This window comes from Podarcis tiliguerta (assembly GCF_965153285.1).
Source record: "Podarcis tiliguerta genome assembly, chromosome: 10".
Taxonomy (NCBI): Eukaryota; Metazoa; Chordata; class Lepidosauria; order Squamata; family Lacertidae; genus Podarcis; species Podarcis tiliguerta.
The window spans coordinates 67,435,103-67,452,560 of NC_139543.1; the positions used below are offsets into that span (position 1 = coordinate 67,435,103).

At 48.8% G+C, this 17,458-nt stretch overlaps 1 protein-coding gene across 1 annotated transcript in view; it reads right to left on the minus strand.

Moving 5' to 3' along the window:
• Positions 1 to 354: 354 nt before the first annotated feature.
• CHCHD3 (coiled-coil-helix-coiled-coil-helix domain containing 3) overlaps positions 355 to 17,458 on the minus strand; it is a 217,562-nt gene continuing 200,458 nt past the window's right edge. Inside the window, exons 7-8 of the mRNA XM_083402455.1 lie at positions 13,016 to 13,151; positions 355 to 1,056 (exon numbers count right to left, since the gene is read on the minus strand). Coding sequence (XP_083258581.1) covers positions 1,033 to 1,056; positions 13,016 to 13,151 — 160 coding nt within the window. The 3' untranslated portion in view covers positions 355 to 1,032. The remainder of the gene's footprint in view (positions 1,057 to 13,015; positions 13,152 to 17,458) is intronic.

Here is a 17,458-nt window from a genome sequence, read left to right on the forward strand (position 1 = left end):
AGAACCCACAGAGTAATGAGGGGAGCAGAACAGAGGCCAGAGGTTCTTGGGAAACATCTGGGAGAGGAGGAGCCTTAAGGGCTGTAGAAGGCAGGGACCTTCAGTCCTGGCAACTGCTCCAAAGGGGCAAGTCCTACTAGGATTGTTGCTGTGACAACGAGGCTGAGTTGTATTTCATTTCCAGCTAACTTCACCAGCATGAGATATTTTCTTCCTTCCTTCCTGACCTGCGTCTGACTCCCCGCATGGGACACATGAGCCCCCCGTGAAATGTGTCCCTTTCCTTTCCATGGGTCCTGCAACCTACCCAGGCTTCCCTCCCCACAACAAGAACAGGCCAGGGAGAGACAAGCCTCCGTTTCACGAAGCGCGTTTTATTATCGATGCCGAGAGAACATAATTGTCAGTACTTGGTGACAGCACAGCACAATCACAGGCTACGGTTACCGTGTAATCAAATGCCTTATTACAATTATAATTTGCAATCAATGAACTCCCATGCAATGGAGGTTTTAGAAACATGATTCCAGCAGGGGGGGGGAGACAGATGACCCTCCCAGTGACATAATTCTGGCAATAAATTCTGGCAATAAATTAAACCAACATTCTCATGATTATGCAAAGGAAAAACACAATTCTTTGAGGGACGCGGCAGGAGGCGGCCAACACAGGCCCAGGGAAGGGCTGGCAGCAAAAGCAGGTTCTTTAGAGAAAATGGCAGTGCTGGGATGAAATATTCTGCCTCCTCCTAAGGTCAGGGGAGGGTTTCTGCCTTGCCCTCCTGCAATCACCGGCAAGTGGGTTTCACAAGCTGCCCTCCGATGTACGATAGCTAGTATAATGAGATTCAGGTCTTGGCCACGCTGATTGAGCTGCCGCATCCTACGGTCTTGATTTGGCCCTTCTAGATTCTCCTCTTTCTCTCTCTCCCGCCTGCCCTGCATATGGGCTGCTGGATTGCTCTCGAATAAAACGCCCCGTTCTGCTGCTGGTACTGGAGTTGATGGGTTGACACTTGACGCGGAGGGGCTTCTATCCTCCTCTGCCAGCCAGGCTCTGCAAGGGAACGAAAAGGAGCAAGGTGAAATTTCAACCCCACCGTGAAGGGGAACAGTGTGCCTGAAAACAGAAGGGTTAAGGGGGGCTAATTTGAGATTTCGACAAGGACTAGAACCTCCAGACACTTTTGATATGATTTGACATTCCTTTATTGTTACATATGCAACGGAACCATCCTTTGAAGATGACCCTCATCACAAGCCTGGCAGATTTGATAATCAGATAACACTAATGTGCTTTATTTTAGTTGTTTTAACCCATGTGTAGGTGTACTCATTCAAAGTGCCTACTTTATAGCTTGGTTTTTCATCCCTCAAGTTTCATCTTCTTTTTTGGGGGGGGGGTATGTGTATGATTTTATTAAGACCTTTCATAATGCATTACAATGAAAAACAAACTAATCTAAACATAGAAAGAAGAAGTAAAGAAGAATACAAAGTCCTCATTCACAGGTAAATCTCAGCCTGTCCCACAGAAAGAGAGCTGAGCCTTTCTAGCTCTCACCTGCGAGGTTCCCTTTTTTTCTGTGATATCTTCCCTTCCCTGCCTCTGGCACATCTATTTCCATCTGTTGTTAAAGCTGTTCTCTCTGTTTTATTTACATTATAAAATGAAATCAAAAAAACTTTACAGCCCCCCAACTCCCCCCAAAAGGGGCCAGGACATCTTCTGACCCAATGACACACCCAAAAGGCAGGGCGATTATTCTCCCATAGCAGCAGCCCCACTCCACCTGCCCCCACGACAGAATCTGAGCCCAGCTGCATGCCACCAGGAGGCTGCAGGTGTCACAGTCCAGTTCATGGGCGATCAAAGTCCCGGCAGGGGACGTCGGGACTGGGGGCAGGATGGTGGGAGCAGGAACAGGGGTTCAGAAGCCAGGAGTCAGGAAGCCAAGAGTCTGAGGGTCCATGAGCCGGGAGTCAAGAAGCCAAGGGTCAGGAAGCAAGGAGGCACAAAGTCAGGGGTCCGAGGATCAAGAAGCAGGGAGTCAAGTAGCCGAGGTTCAAGGAGCAGGAAGCAAGAAGCCAAACGCAGCAAGGCAGGAAGTGTGTTGCTGTGGCAAAGAGCTGAAGGGAAAATGCTGACCTTATATCCCTTCCCGGCTCTTGCCACCAGGAGCTGTGAGTTACCAATCGGCCTCACCTGTGCAGCCGCGCCTTGCCTCTTCAGAACAAACTTAGGAAGGCCCCAGTCCTGCAAAGTCCTATTGGTCACAGGGCCATCCTGCACGCACTCCTGACAGCAGGTGAGATGGCAGCAGACCAAAAGAGCTGCAGGTGGCTCAAAGACGTGATCTGGAAGGCACCCTCCCCACAGGACTGCAAAGGAAGGCAGCCCATGGTCCCATTCAGAGAGCCCTCCCCAGCATCACCCTTTTGAAGTATCCTTCAAGCATCCTGAATGCAGATTGAGAAGGTTGGGAGACCTAACTGCCTATGTGTCACCCTGCAGGTGGAGAGGCAGGCAACATACTTTTTGCCTCTCTTTAAGTGAGGGAAGGCAGGTGACCATTGCTTGGGGCTCCAGCCATATGCAACACAACTGGGCTCTGTCTGGTAGGAAAGTCCTGGGCAAGTGTTGCTCCCTCCACCTCCTAGAGAGCCAGTGTGGTGTAGTGGTTAAGAGTGGTAGTCTCGTAATCTGGCGAACCAGGTTCGATTCCCCGCTCCTCCACCTGCAGCTGCTGGGTGACCTTGGGCTAGTCACACTTCTCTGAAGTCTCTCAGCCTCACTCACCTCACAGAGTGTTTGTTGTGGGGGAGGAAGGGAAAGGAGATTGTGAGCCGCTTTGAGACTCCTTAGGGTAGTGATAAAACAGGATATCAAATCCAAACTCTTCTTCTCTTCTCCTTCTGTTGCCTCCTAATTCTTACCAACTTCCAAACCCTCCACAAAGCCACTATTGTAGTGAAGCTGTTGGCTTAACTGACACCCCCAAAACTGATACTTGACTGCAATGAAGTCTAAAATGTCAAGATTCATCCCTCGTTACCCCCCTTCTCCCACCCCTCCGTTTGGTACACTTAGTGCTCCCCTCCTTTTGTTGAAATGTAGACTGTATGCTCCCTGGGGCAGGAACCTTTTCTTCCTCCCTCCCTTTGCTGTTGCTGCTGCTTACTCTGCAAAGCTCAATGTGCCTTAAGGGTGCTATTTCAAATAACAAACAGCAGCAATATTGCAACGATCCCAACAACCTTTTTTTTTTTTTGCGATCTATATGAAAATCAACACCTGCCACTCAATCTTGAGAAACAGCACTGCCAGCAGAACAGGGGGGAGCGCCGACGTGCGGAGACCAGACACGTCCCCTTGGCAAACACACTTTGCGCGAAAGCAGCTTGCACCTGTGATGGAAATCGGCAGCCGCGCCACATTTCCCAATCTTTTAGCCTACTACTAAGGGCTTGGTGAGTTCCCAACTGCCCCAGCGTGCAAACTGAGCAGATGAGACCAAATATGCTGTAGAGCAGGCATGTCCGAAGTCCGTTTTGGGGGCATAATCTGGCCTGCCAGTCGGTTTAATCTGGCCCCTGTGGCAGTTTATTTCCTGGGGTAAAATCCTAAAAAAAACACACCTCAACAACTTCAATCCTAAAAAGGTCAACAACTTTGGCTGGCCCTTTGGGACCCCCACGGCCCTTCACGTCATCAAATCTGGCCCTCTTTGAAAAAAGTTTGGCCACCCATTTTATGCTTAATCTTCTGATCACACTTGGCATTGATAAACGGTACCAGCGTCCCTCTGGCACTGATATGCAGGCAACCCGGGAAGACAGCCCATCTAGGAGAAGGAAACTCTGATCCTAAACCTCCACTGCCAGAGAGCCAGCGTGGTGTAGTGGTTAAGAGCGGTGGACTCGTAATGTGGTGAACCGGGTTCGCTTCTCTGCTCCTCCACATGCAGCTGCTGGGTGACCTTGGGCCAGTCACACTTCTCTGAAGTCTCTCAGCCCCACTCACCTCACAGAGTGTTTGTTGTGGGGGAGGAAGGGAAAGGAGAATGTTAGCCGCTTTGAGACTCCTTCGGGTAGTGATAAAGCAGGATATCAAATCCAAACTCTTCTTCTTCTTCTTCCTTGCAGGATATCTTTGGGAGAAGAAAAGGCTAAGGAGTAAACCCTACACATATCCAGAGTGGAGTGCCCAAGACGGTTGGATGGCGCCTTGTACGCCTCCTTCCAGCAACTCCTGCAGCCAAGCTGATGACAAACATATTGCTCTCATTTTCCTTTCCATCCTTTCTGGGCTGCATCAATAGGAGTATAGCATCTAGATCAAGGGAAGTAATAGTGCCACTGTATTCTGCTCTGGTCAGACCTCACCTGGATTACTGTTTCCAGTTCTGGGCACCACAGTTCAAGAAGGACAATGACAAACTGGAACGTGTCCAGAGGAGGGCAACCAAAATGGTCAAAGGCCTGGAAACGATGCCTTATGAGGAACGGCTAAGGGAGCTGGGCATGTTTAGCCTGGAGAAGAGGAGGTTAAGGGGTGATATGATAGCCATGTTCAAATATATAAAAGGATGTCACATAGAGGAGGGAGAAAGGTTGTTTTCTGCTGCTCCAGAGAAGCGGACACGGAGCAATGGATCCAAACTACAAGAAAGAAGATTCCACCTAAACATTAGGAAGAACTTCCTGACAGTAAGAGCTGTTCAACAGTGGAATTTGCTGCCAAGGAGTGTGGTGGTGTCTCCTTCTTTGGAGGTCTTTAAGCAGAGGCTTGACAACCATATGTCAGGAATGCTCTGATGGTGTTTCCTGCTTGGCAGGGTGTTGGACTCGATGGCCCTTGTGGTCTCTTCCAACTCTATGATTCTATGATTCTATGACATCATCAAGGCCAAGAGGAGGATCTTGTTGCCTGGGCAGCCCAAGACCTCCAGGCGCACTGGCCAGGCTTGCGTCCCAGGGAGCTCACTTTGGTGCTGCTAATACAGCGGTTTGACTTCAGCCCACGCTGGCACCCTCCTTCGTCTCTCGAGACAGACGGAGGCCAACGACAAGAGCTCCTCTTCACATTGCCATTGTGGTGCGGAGGCTCCTGAAGTGGGGTACCAGGGCGGAAAGTTTGCCCCAGCATATTTTCCCTCCTGATGTTCTTGCAAGGCATTTTCTTCCCACCTGTGATGATGGCACAGTGCTGCAGGGTCCTGGGTTTATACAGAGTGCATGTTTGTGTGCATTTTATTCTATGCTGGCTTGTTTCCCCCATTCATATAACCTTGGTGGCTTCTTCCTTGCAACAGGAAGGCATCTTCTGCAAGAGAATCTTATTGTGAAAAGCCTGGCTACACGTTACTCTCATGTGAAGAGTGTGAACTGGGCTCTGACTATTAAAAAACCTGAAGTTCCCTGGAGACAGGCAGGGTAAACTATAAGAGCTTGCAGGAAGACAGGAGCCCTTGGTGATCTTTCTCCCTCTTGTCTTTCTCCTTGTCTAGGTCTCCACTCCTCTCCCCAAAGACAGCTAGCCCCTCAAGGAGCTATGCAGGGAGAAAGGGGGCCAGAACATTCTCTCCAGTTTTCTCCACCTGCCTCCAGGGAACCTTCGGAAATCTCAGCAGCTAAAGCCTGGCTTATGCTTGGATACTTTCCGTGTGATGAATGCAACACCTAGCCAGGCTCTTAACATTCAACACTGCATAAATTTAAACACTGCATAAATTAACATAATATCTTTCGGGGGGGCAAAGTGGGGGGTGGGGTGAGGAATGCCACAACTTGAAAAGCAGAACCCCGCTACTTCCCTCTAGGAATCTGCCAGGTGAGGCAGGAAAATACAGGTGGCTGCCCATCGCACAGATTGCTGACAGATTAAAACAAAACACAAAACACCATTTCCACTGTAAGGAGAGGGAGGGGGGAAACAACCACCCACATTTCCACTGCAAGAGATGCCCTGTATGACACAGAGAAGATTGAGTTGGGTACGCAGGGGGTTCCACTCTGTGTTTTTGAAGCAGCAGCAGCTACACCTGCAACATTTTGGATTAATTGCTCAGAAAACTTGCTAATTGTTGGACATTTCCCTTGGTTAAAAACAATCTCTCTCGCATGTGCGCCAAATTATTCACTGCAATGACTTCAATCAGAACAGCAGGCGCAGGACTTTCAGGCAGAAAAGCAGAATTGCCTGTGCCTCCTCAGCATACTTTTTAGCTGCTTAGATAAAGGACAATATTATAGCAACGATCAAGGCAAACAATTCTGAGCACTAGGGGTTTGGCTGATGGAGGGGAATATATTCCCTCCCACCCCCCAATAGCTCTCAATATATTCCAAGAATGAAGCTGATGAACCTGAGCTGGAAAATATAGAGCGAAAAATACGGTGTATATATATAAGACGCACCAGACCATAAGACACACCTAGTTTTTGGAGAAGGAAAACAAGAAAAAAAAATTCTGAATCCCAGAAGCCAGAACAGCAAGAGAGATCGCTGTGCAATGAAAACAGCGATCCCTCTTGCTGTTCTGGCTTCTGGGATAGCTGCACAGCCTGCATTCGCTCCATAAGAAGCACACACATTTCCCCTTACTTTTTAGGAGGGAAAAAGTGAGTCTTATAGAGCAAAAAATACAGTATTTTTGGTGGGAGGTGGTCATGGTGAGGAGAGGCACTAGGACAGGGGTCGGCAAGGCTTACCTTGCCTAGGCTGGTTTACTCCAGCGGAGATCCCTCCGTGGGCCGGATCGCGCGCACACCTGCCCAAGATTTCCGGAGTCTGCATCTGTGCAGGCGCAATTTCCGGCATCACGGAAGCGAGTCCCCGCGCCGCGCTGGCTTAGCACAGCGCGTGGGGACTCCCTGAGCGGATGGCTCGGTTTGGGGGCAGCTCATGGGCCAGTTAAATGACCTCCATGGGCCTTAGGTTGCCAACCCCTGCAGTAGGAGCAAGAGCGCATCTGGTTGCTTAAGAAATTGGCACGCTGCATGTGACAAGACCAACTGGCTACATCCCTGCTCAATGCAACCAAGCTAGCTGTCAGACCAGAGGCTTATCTAGTCCAGCAACCTGTTCTCACAGTGGCCAACCGGATGCTTATGGGAAAAACAGAAGAAAGACATGTGGCAGTGAGTTCCACAGTTTAACTAAGCACTGCATGGAGAAGCACTTTCTGTTCTGACCCAACAGTCAGCATCATTGAATGTCCACGAGTTCCAGTGTTATGACAGAGGGAGAAAAGCTTACTGATATGTTTCCCCGCCTTCAAGATCCTATTCTTGCTGTAACTGCGCATAAACGCTGATTGCCGCCGGCCGCCACTGCCTTGCCTTGATAAACATGGTCACGATAAACAACTGTCGTCATCGGAAGCCTGCTCTGGTGGAGGGGAGGAATATATCAATAATATGCTTCGCTTTATCAAACTGCCTTGAGAGAACTTCAGATAAAGATTTAACTCGAGATACAGCCAAGTGTCAAAGCCCTCAATATTAGCGGCTCCACGAGGTTTTTCTAAGGGAGAGATGGAGTCGGGAGATTGCCGAGTGCGAAATACGGAGTGTGCAGATGACAAGACGAGCCGATTGCAATCGAGGCAGGAAGGAAAGAGGAGTCAATAAATTCAATTTATGAGCAGCACAAAAAGAGTCTTCGGCTGCCGTGCTGGTGGGAGGCATCGCTACCTGGATTTCAGATTCCCTCCTGTGTCTGCTTCTCGGCATTATTGAGCCGGTTTCCAAACGCAATTTTTGTTGCTGCTGTTCTTCTTCTTCGGTAGCCAATTTCGGATTGGCTTCTTCGTCCCCTGATTTCCCTCTCCTCGGCTTATTCATCCCCTTGCATGCATCTGTCTGTGTTAATCACGGTCTGGTTTTCATACAGCCTTTTTCAGAGCAGCTTCAAAGCCAACTATTTGTTTAGACTCTTCAGTCATTGGCAGCTTGGGGGGGGGGGGGAATTGCGCCCCCACCTACGGCCCACGAGGACTACAAAAACACCCTCCCTTGGGATGTAGGAGTAAAAATATTTTCCTCTAAGCCTTTTCAATAGCATGATAAAAGTGCTTTCTGTTCCCATATGGGCACATCCAAACATACATGAGCATGGCTTAACTGCTATTGCTGTATATCCATATCCTAGAACAGGTTCATGAGAGTGGAGTGAAACCCCACTAACAGTTAGAGGGCCACCCAAACTTAACAACTGTCTGCATCAGGGAGGAAGTGCGGTACTGGGGTGCTGATGTTCTTCCCGAAGGCACAGCAGTGATAGTATGTGATGCTACTCTGAACGCTCAGCAAATATGCAGATGACAGCCATGACTCCACCTTCTATTCCTGCCATTTCGGAAAGTTTGACAATAATGTCTAACTTTATGCTGCTTTCTTTCAGCATGCTGCAATAATGATATTTCTTTATGCTTTCTCTCCATTGGTTTATGTTGTTTATTAATAAAGCATTTTAAAAAAAATAAATAAGAAACAGCAATAGATTTTGGAACTGTTGGGGCATCGTTGACAAGTAAGGAAAATGCTTCGTTGCCTGTCTACAGGAGGACTTCTGTGGCATGGGGCTGTGCATTTCAGGGGGGGGGGGGGAGAAGCACAAAATGAATGTTTGCTCAGGCATTAGTTGGCAACTGCACATCCTCTTCTTCTTTGGCGATCATTCGTAGCCGAATAAGATTGTCTTCCATAAACACGGTTTTAACAGTGAGTCTGTAAGTGACCGTGGAGGCCAATTCTGGATCCACACGTCCTTCCACAGTGGGGACATTGGTTCCTGGGCGGGAGTTGATCACGGTGTGGATTTGCCAAGTGTGCCTTCCTCTTAGCACGTTTCTCCCTTGCGTCCTGAGTTTGAGTGTCTTCAAAGCCTGTGACACCTTTGGTAAAGGCTGTTCTCCAACTGGAGCGCTCGCAGGCCAGAGTTTCCCAGTTGTCCGTGTTTATACTACATTTTTAAAGATTTGCCTTGAGACAGTCTTTAAACCTCTTTTGTTGACCACCAGCATTACGCTTTCCATTTTTAAGTTCGGAATAGAGTAGTTGCTTTGGAAGACGATCATCAGGCATCCGCACAACATGACCAGTCCAATGAAGATGATGTTGAAGAATCATTGCTTCAACACTGGTGATCTTTGCTTCTTCCAGTACACTGGCATTAGTTCGCCTGTCTTCCCAAGTCAGTGATGTCACAGGTATTATCTGAACCGGGTGGGAAATCTCTGGGCATAAGCCTAGTTGGACCCCATTTAGCCTGCAACGCTGTTTCAGCCAAGCCACACCCATGTGCCCTATGCATGGCATTATATATATGACACCAGGTGTGGGGGCAGGTGAAAACCTGGCTCAGCCAAAAGGGGTTTTGCAGGCACTGCCAACCAGGTGATCGGCAGTGCCTGCAACACCGTATGCAAGCCAATCTGAAAGAGGTTCCCTAAGACCGAACCATCAGCTGACTGTCTGGGTTTTCCTAAGCTCCTTTCAAAGCGCTGTCCTGTGGAAAGCTTTGAAAGAAGTCATGAAAGTACAGGGCAAAAAAGGTATCACTGTGGTGTCAGGTGACTTGGCCCACCCACCTGTCAAACTTGGCCCGCAAGGGGTGGGGGACATAACCATCTGGCTGGCCCACCAAACAGATGCAGTTCTTCATCCTTGATGTGTAAGGAAGACAGTGCAGGCCACATGTCAGCCTCAATAGTTCTACAGATGTCATAGACCTTGGTGTGTGGGGGAAACTTGAATTTTTATAGCAAAACCAAATTGCTGTTTGGTTGCTGTGGGGTGGGGGGGAAAAGAGGCACGACTCACTGGGAAGATATACAAATCCTTTGCAACAGAAGAGTTATGTGGCCATTTCTCAAAAAACCTGAATTGCTCGTACAGTCATACCTCGGGCTGAAGTAGCTTCGGGTTGAGCATTTTCGGGTTGCACTCCGTGGCGACCCGGAATTAACAGAGCGCGTTACTTCCGGGTGTCGCCACTCGCGCATGCGCAGACACTCAAAATGATACCATGCGCATGCGCAGAAGCGGCGAATCACGACCCGCACATGCGTAGACGCTGGTTGCGTTCGCTTCAGGATGCGAACGGGGCTCCAGAACGGATCCTGTTCGCACCCAGAGGTACCACTGTACATCGTCAAAGCCAGGATGCTGGACCCAGGGGTGAAACCAGAAAGTTAACTCAGGATAGTGAAAGGATGACTGTCTGAGTGGTGGAGAGAATTAAGCGTAGCCGAAATTCTAGGTTCTTATCTGAGTTGCACACCATAGACACTGAGGTATCCCATATAATTTGAGAGTAGAAGTGGAAACTGAGGTCATTTTGAGCAGTGAGGACCAATGGAACCCAGACAAACAAGATCTGATTTTGAGCAGGGCAACGGTGGTTGCTGATTTGAGTATTGGGATTATACAGCTTCCTCCGTTCTTCCCCGGCAAGCTCAGACTTTGTAGGCTTGAGTTGAGATAAGAGAACAGAGGGCTCAGTGCTGCTTCCCCTCTCTGCCACCAGCTGAATCAGAATAGCAGGAGTGCCGTGAGGGGCTACTATACTGGAAGAACAAGCGTGAAACTCAGAGACGACAGCGAGGGAGCAAGCAGGACACAGGGCAGGCAACGGGGAGCAGGCAACAATCATGTATCTATAAAGATGCCGTAATTGGCCCTTTCCATCTCTCAGTTCCATGCATACGGTCTACGCCAGATTACTGTGTTCTCTTGAGAGACTCCACAAAGTAAACTTGGCAAGCTGCCTTGACAACCATTATAAACTGGCGTGTCCCTGGATTTGCAGACATGCAAAGCAAGCAAACGATAGCCATACAAGCTAGAGCGTGGCTTCTGGCCCTGCCGGTCCACCGGGGACGCCGCTCTCTGAAAGAGAGCGGGCCAACTTGGTGGAGATGGAATTATAACAGGATAATTTATAAAGCACCACCAGAAGCAAGCCAAGAGGATGTGCGCAACTGCCTTTGCTGGCAACGTTCGCCGTGGAGCCGCTGGATGCATTCCAGCAAAAAGTTCAGAGCTTTGCTGAAATAAATGGAGACTGAGTAAGAGCAATGCTACCAAAAGAAAAGACAAGACAAGACACTTTCCTCTAATTCGGCGGTTCTCAACCTGTGGGTCCCCAGATGTTGTTGGCTACAAACCGAAGGGTTTGCCCTTAGCTTAGCTGGAACAGGCAAAGCAGACGCAATGCTTGAAAAGCCGAAGAACATCCAAAAATAGGTAGAGTGGTATTACTGGGGCAAGGAAGGAGGTTATATCTAGCAAGGAGGGTGCCAGGCGATGCTGTATAGATTTGACAAAATGTGAAGAATCTCTACTTGATTCAAGGCCGGCTAGAAGCAGCGAAAGGCAGGGGAGAATTTAAATGCATTTCCAATGCAGACATGGATCCCAACCCCCAGCAACTGCAACTAAGCTCACCCGCCGTCAGTTTAAACAAGGTATATGGAGAGAACGACAAAGAAACTCTATGAATTGAAAGCAAATCGGAGGAAGAGAAATCCAATATTAGATGGGGGGGGGGGGAATTCCTTCCAGTAGCACCTTAGAGACCAACTAAGTTTGTTATTGGTATGAGCTTTCGTGTGCGTGCAGACGTCTTCAGATACACTGAAACAGAAGTCACCAGACCCTTATATATAGTGAGAGGGTGAGAAGGGGTATTACTCAGAGGGGTGGTGGGAAGGGGTGATTGGCTGATAGGTGTGGTAAACCAGTTAACGACAGCCAATCACCCATTCCCACCACCCCTCTGAGTAATACCCCTCCTAGTAAAAGGTAAAGGGACCCCTGACCATTAGGTCTAGTCATGGCCGACTCTGGGGTTGCAGCGCTCATCTTGCTTTACTGGCCGACGGAACCAGCGTACAGCTTCCGGGTCACGTGGCCAGCATGACTAAGCTGCTTCTGGCGAACCAGAGCAGCGCACGGAAACGCCATTTACCTTCCCGTCGGAGTGGTACATATTTATCTACTTGCACTTGTAATGGTTCTAGGGGTTGCTCATGCGTAAGTTGCCGCCACTCCTGGCTAGGTTACCTGGTTGAACCCTTTCGGTCTGGACAGCCTCAAGTTTCGTGGCTGCCTCAGTCGCTGACAGAATCCGTCAGTGGGCGTTTCTTGAACCTCTTCCAGCATAAAAGCTGTTTGACGCCCAGTCTTCTCCTACTCTCCCTGCGCGGAAGTCTTCTGCGCAGGGAGGGTGTGGGCAGCGGAGTACCCGTGCTCTCTCCGCTGGTCTCCGGTGAGGAGTCCTGGAGCCACCTCTCCGATTCCCCCATCTGCCCCCCTTCTCCACTGGTGTTACACTGATTTCCTTCCCCAGCAGATGGGCTGCCTCTCTCCCTGCTGGGACCCTCTCCGGCATCCCTCTGGAGCCTTCTCTCCGCCTCCAGCTCCGATGGCAGTTCCCTGACAGCACTTGATGTGTTTTTGAACTGCTAGGTGGGCAGGAGCAGGGACCGAGCAACGGGAGCTCACCCCATTGCAGGGATTCAAACGGCCAACCTTCTGATCGGCAAGTCCTAGGCTCTGTGGTTTAACCCACAGCACCACCCGTGTCCCAATACCCCTCCTACCCTCTCACTATTTATAAGGGTCTGGTGACTTCTTTTTCAGTGTATCTGAAGAAGTGTGCATGCACACGAAAGCTCATACCAATAACAAACTTAGTTGGTCTCTAAGGTGCTACTGGAAGGATTTTTTAAAATTTTGTTTCGACTACGGCAGACCAACACGGCTACCTATCTGTAACCAATATTAGATTGTTCACAATGCTAAGTGTTAAACAATACCGTAGAAATAAATGGAACAGGATCGGCCGGATCCCTCGACCACACCATGAAATAATGAAAAAGAAGTGCAGAGAATGGCAACGAGCTTGCAAAATGGTCTAAGGCAGGAAACTGCCCAGAAGGCCCAGAGGGAGCTCCACGGAGGTCTCGCCGTTTCCCTGCCCCCTCCACCTGCTTTTTGGGACTCACCTGCTTGGCATGGTTGACACACTTCAAGTACTCGCTGGCCAGAACTGAGCAGCTCAGCGTCTGCTGGGAGTTTTCCTGGTAGCACTGGAAGATTTTGCTCTGCAAGTCAGCACACACAGGGCGAGACTCGTATCGCCTGCAACGGGGGAGATAAGATGGAGGAGGAGAAGGAAGAAGAAGAAGAAGACAGGTGTTGAATGGCTGCTTTCACACTAATTTATATGAAACAATGTATTATTATATAGAATATGTCGCTGGCAGAAAGTAGGTTCTTTGTATTCTTAATTATATGATCAAGATTCATACAGACTAAAGGTCCACCCAGTCCAGCACTCTGTTTCAATAATTGCCACCCTCATGCCCTGAACCCTTCCCTGTTGCTTGATATCAGATATTGTAGGCGTACTCTTGGAAATCAGATGAGACTGTTAGCTTCCCCCAGCCTGCCAGCTTATCAACGTACCACAAATGACTACCGTGGCTTCATGTGGGCTAGTACATTTTTGGGGTGGGGTAGAAACATATGTGGACTTATTTCCAAAGCTAGTTTCATACAATATCCAAAAGAAACGTTCATTCTATCATTCATTCCCTTCACCCCAAGGTCCCAAGACAGGTATAGCCCAAGGAAGTAACACATGCAACATTAAAAGAAAACAGTAGACACAGCGCAGTCGCAGAGCATTTGTTCTCCCAAGAATTAATGAACGGGAACCAAGATTTCTCAAGTACTCAGTGTATATTGCCAGCCTTCCCTAATCCATGCAAACACAATACGTTTTGGCAGATCAGCTGGTTTCCACAGTTCGCCCAGCCAGTCTTTCTACAACAGATTTACAATCAGCATTTCCAATGTTGACAGATCCAAGATTAACTCAGTACGCTCCCTCCGCCTTACAATCCGTCTTAGGAACCTACCTCGACATTTACTAGATTCGCAGGACTTATGTAGTCACTCGTGGTTTGGGTTACCAGGATTGCCTCTCTCCAAAGGTCTCCCATCATCATCATCTTTTAGAAATTACGCTGGTGCAGATTTACATAGAAATAGCTGGCTTTTTACCAGCCGACATCTGCGCCGTCCAGCTGCATAGATGCTACGCAATCCTACAAAATTAGGCATCAACCTTTCTTCCTGTTGTTCTCACTATAGCAGAAGTGGGAACTGAAAGTGCCCCATGGGCCAGATCCTCAGTCCCCCCCCCCTTGCAGGCCACCCACCTGTTCAAAGTGGCATTGAATAACAGAAGCAACTACAAGCCAGGCACATGCGCGCGCGCACACACACACGGTCCCTCTGCCATCATCACTCTCCAGCACCCACCACCAGACTTGAGAAGTGGTTGTTTCTGCTGTTTGGTAAATGAAAACCACATAGCATTCAAAATACACCTCATTCCTCTCTTTTTGAAAATCAATATGTGAACACACACGTTTCCCCCATAAATCCAATATGCAGCTCAATCATATCTTCCACATAGTATCATTTGAAGTAGAACATGGTGAGAGAGAGAGAGACGCTCATCTGTGAGTGTGTCCTGCAATGAATATTTTTATGCTCCTTATTTCGGATTGGTTTGGGAATAACCATATTTTAACAAAAAGGATGAAAGTGAGATGCAAAGCAGTCAACTGATCCTTAGGAGGGCTCAGTTCTTGGCAGCCTTGCAAGATGTGGAAGCAAAAAAGAAACCAGAGGGTGACTGCTAAATCTCCTTCATTTTACAGCACACGCCAGATTAAAAAACAACAACAACCCATCTCTCCGGCGCTCTTGATCATTATGCTGTTTCACTGCAAAATGTTAGGAAGCCAAATTAAAAATCCAGCCTAGTGGCCTTGCTCTGTAGGCTTCAAAAGTTGAGACTTCTCTAGATACTTGAGGCCAAGAGGCTTTCATAGACTCATCGAGTTGGAAGGGACCACAACGGTCATCTAGTCCAACCCCCTGCAATGCAGGAACCGTTTTTGTCCAACGTGGAGCTCGAACCCAGAAGATTTAAGAGTCTCATGCTCTACCAATGAAATGATCTTCCATGTACAAATGTGCTCTTGGTAGCCTGCTCCTGCTGTCAACAAGTATTTTTACAGGGGGACCCTGGTAAAGCTAATGCTTTGAATGTGGAAGATCCTGTTGAGATGCGTCCGGGGAGATGGGGGCATTTGGCAGGCCCCCAGCTGGCTCCAGCCACCAGCTGGCAGCCGGGCGAACTCCAGTTCTCGGAACAGTATCAATCAGCGACTCGAGCCCCAGAAGCCTTCAGAAGCTGAGCACGCTCTTATCAGGAGAGTGAATAACTCTTCACAACGGAAGTGGCAGACAGAGGCATATGTAAGCGTTTTATTCAGCATAGTTCAGGACAAAGAAAACATGTCTGCTCTCTTTCATGTCCAAGCAAACAGCATAGCAAAAGCAATACACAAACGGAAGTTCCCAGCAAGCTGTGCTGGAATGTAAACAGACATGTGACGTGCAACAATCCACACATGTGTTCTAAAGGTGGAATGGAACTATATTCTAACAGATCCTGGGTTCAATTCCTGGGTTCAATCTCCTTTTTCTTATAAAAAAAATATGATTCATGTAGCAGCAGATGATAGGAAATACCCCTCCCTCCCTGAAACCCCAAAGAGCTGCTGATGGACAAGCCAGGATAAAGGCAGCTTCCTGCATTCCACATCACATCAACATGTGTCACCCCTAAATGTTCAAGATCCAAAGACCTCATATTGAGAGAGGGGCTTCCCTGAGGAGGTGCAGGCCTGCCTGAATAGCCCTCCACCACTTTGGATACAGGATGTGACCGAGTCAGGAGGCACAATCCAAAGTGCACCCCTATGTCATCTGCAGAACTGATCTGCACGTTGCATTTCCTGATCAAAAAGTTGGTCTTTCTGTCTGGAGAGACAGGGTGTGGTGTGTGACACTGCTATGCCAACTGCTTCCTCACCAACTTGCGACCTTCAGGATTTGAGCTAAAGAAAGCAATTCTCCCCATATTAGCACATTCATCTACTATGCTTGCAGGGGTTGGGGGGAGCAAGAGCAAACTCACAAGGATGATCCGAAGACTGGGTAGCACAATGTGTGATGCTGCTGGAAGCAGACTTTTGTGGACTATCAAGGCCAGGAGCCAGAGTGGCGTCCAGAGTCGGTTTACTTGTGACAGGTAGTTATAACCCACTGTCAGGGAACTGCCATCAGCTCAGAGGCCAGCGATAGAAGGGCAGTTTTGTTACAGGGAGCCTCCGAAAATCTTGCGAAGCAGTTCCTCTTCCGGCGAGGAGGAAAGCCCCACCTCCAGTGGAGAGGAGGTGCAAGGACCAGAGGATGCTAGGAAGAGCCTTAACACCGAGCCTGAGCAAGCCGGAAAGGAGGGGAGCACGCCCTTGCCATCGCCCATCATGCGCAGTAGTCTGAGGCGCAGGGAGGGGCGGAAAAGGCTGGGGGTGACGAAACTTTTATGTTGGGGGAGGTACAATAACAGACCACTCCTGGATTCTGCCAGCGACTGAGCCAGACATGAACTCATGAGCTCTTCACTGTAAATAGCTCGCACCAAAATAAAGCCTATTAAAGACAGGTCGGAGTCCTGCCTGGTTACTCTCGAGCAACCGCACCTGACACCCACCTTTTAGGACAAAGGCCTCCCAGGTGTGCTTCCTCAGAGAGCCTCTTTAGGGAACGTCGGGACATGAGTCACTGAAAGGACCCACTTGCCCCCATAGCTCTTCTTCTGAGTGAGCAGAGATGGGCCTGAGCTGAGCACCACCCTCCTTAATTGTGTCCTCAGAAGCCGACTGTGTCACAATATGAGAAGTGATGCTGAGGCTTCTGTGACTGATAACTGTGAAGGCTACAGCTGCATCCATCCCCCCGAAAAAGCTCGGAGGGACGCATCATGCACATGCTTCGTATGACTTATGACTCACCACTCTCATGATTCACCACTTCTAATGAAACCTAATGGAAGCCCAGCTGCGGACTGCTAATAGGGTTTGTTTGGAGAGCCACTGCAAGCAAAGCAATTAACCTAAACTTAGAACAGCTCCTGAACTGTTCAGATGAGGTAATTCCGACAGCAAGGCTTTGCTCCCTTAGCAAAAGCATCCTCAATGCGCAGGACAGTTCAAATTGAGAGTGGTGGACACGCGGCCTCTCAAAATTCTCCACCCTATCATCCAGTTTATCAGGAGAGAGGAGAAATTCTCCCAGCAGCTTCTTGTAGGAGGGGGGCTCACCATTCGTAGAAAAGGTAGGACTGCTCCATTCCCCGTTTTTTCTGTTTTTGCTGCCACAGCAAGTGCTGCATAGGCAGCTCCCTTAAAGCGAGTCAATATGTTCTGATCTTAGGATCTTCCTTGACAAACAGAATCATGGAATTGTGGAGTTGGAAGAGACCCCAAAAGTCATCTAGTCCAAACACCAGAAATGAAGGAATC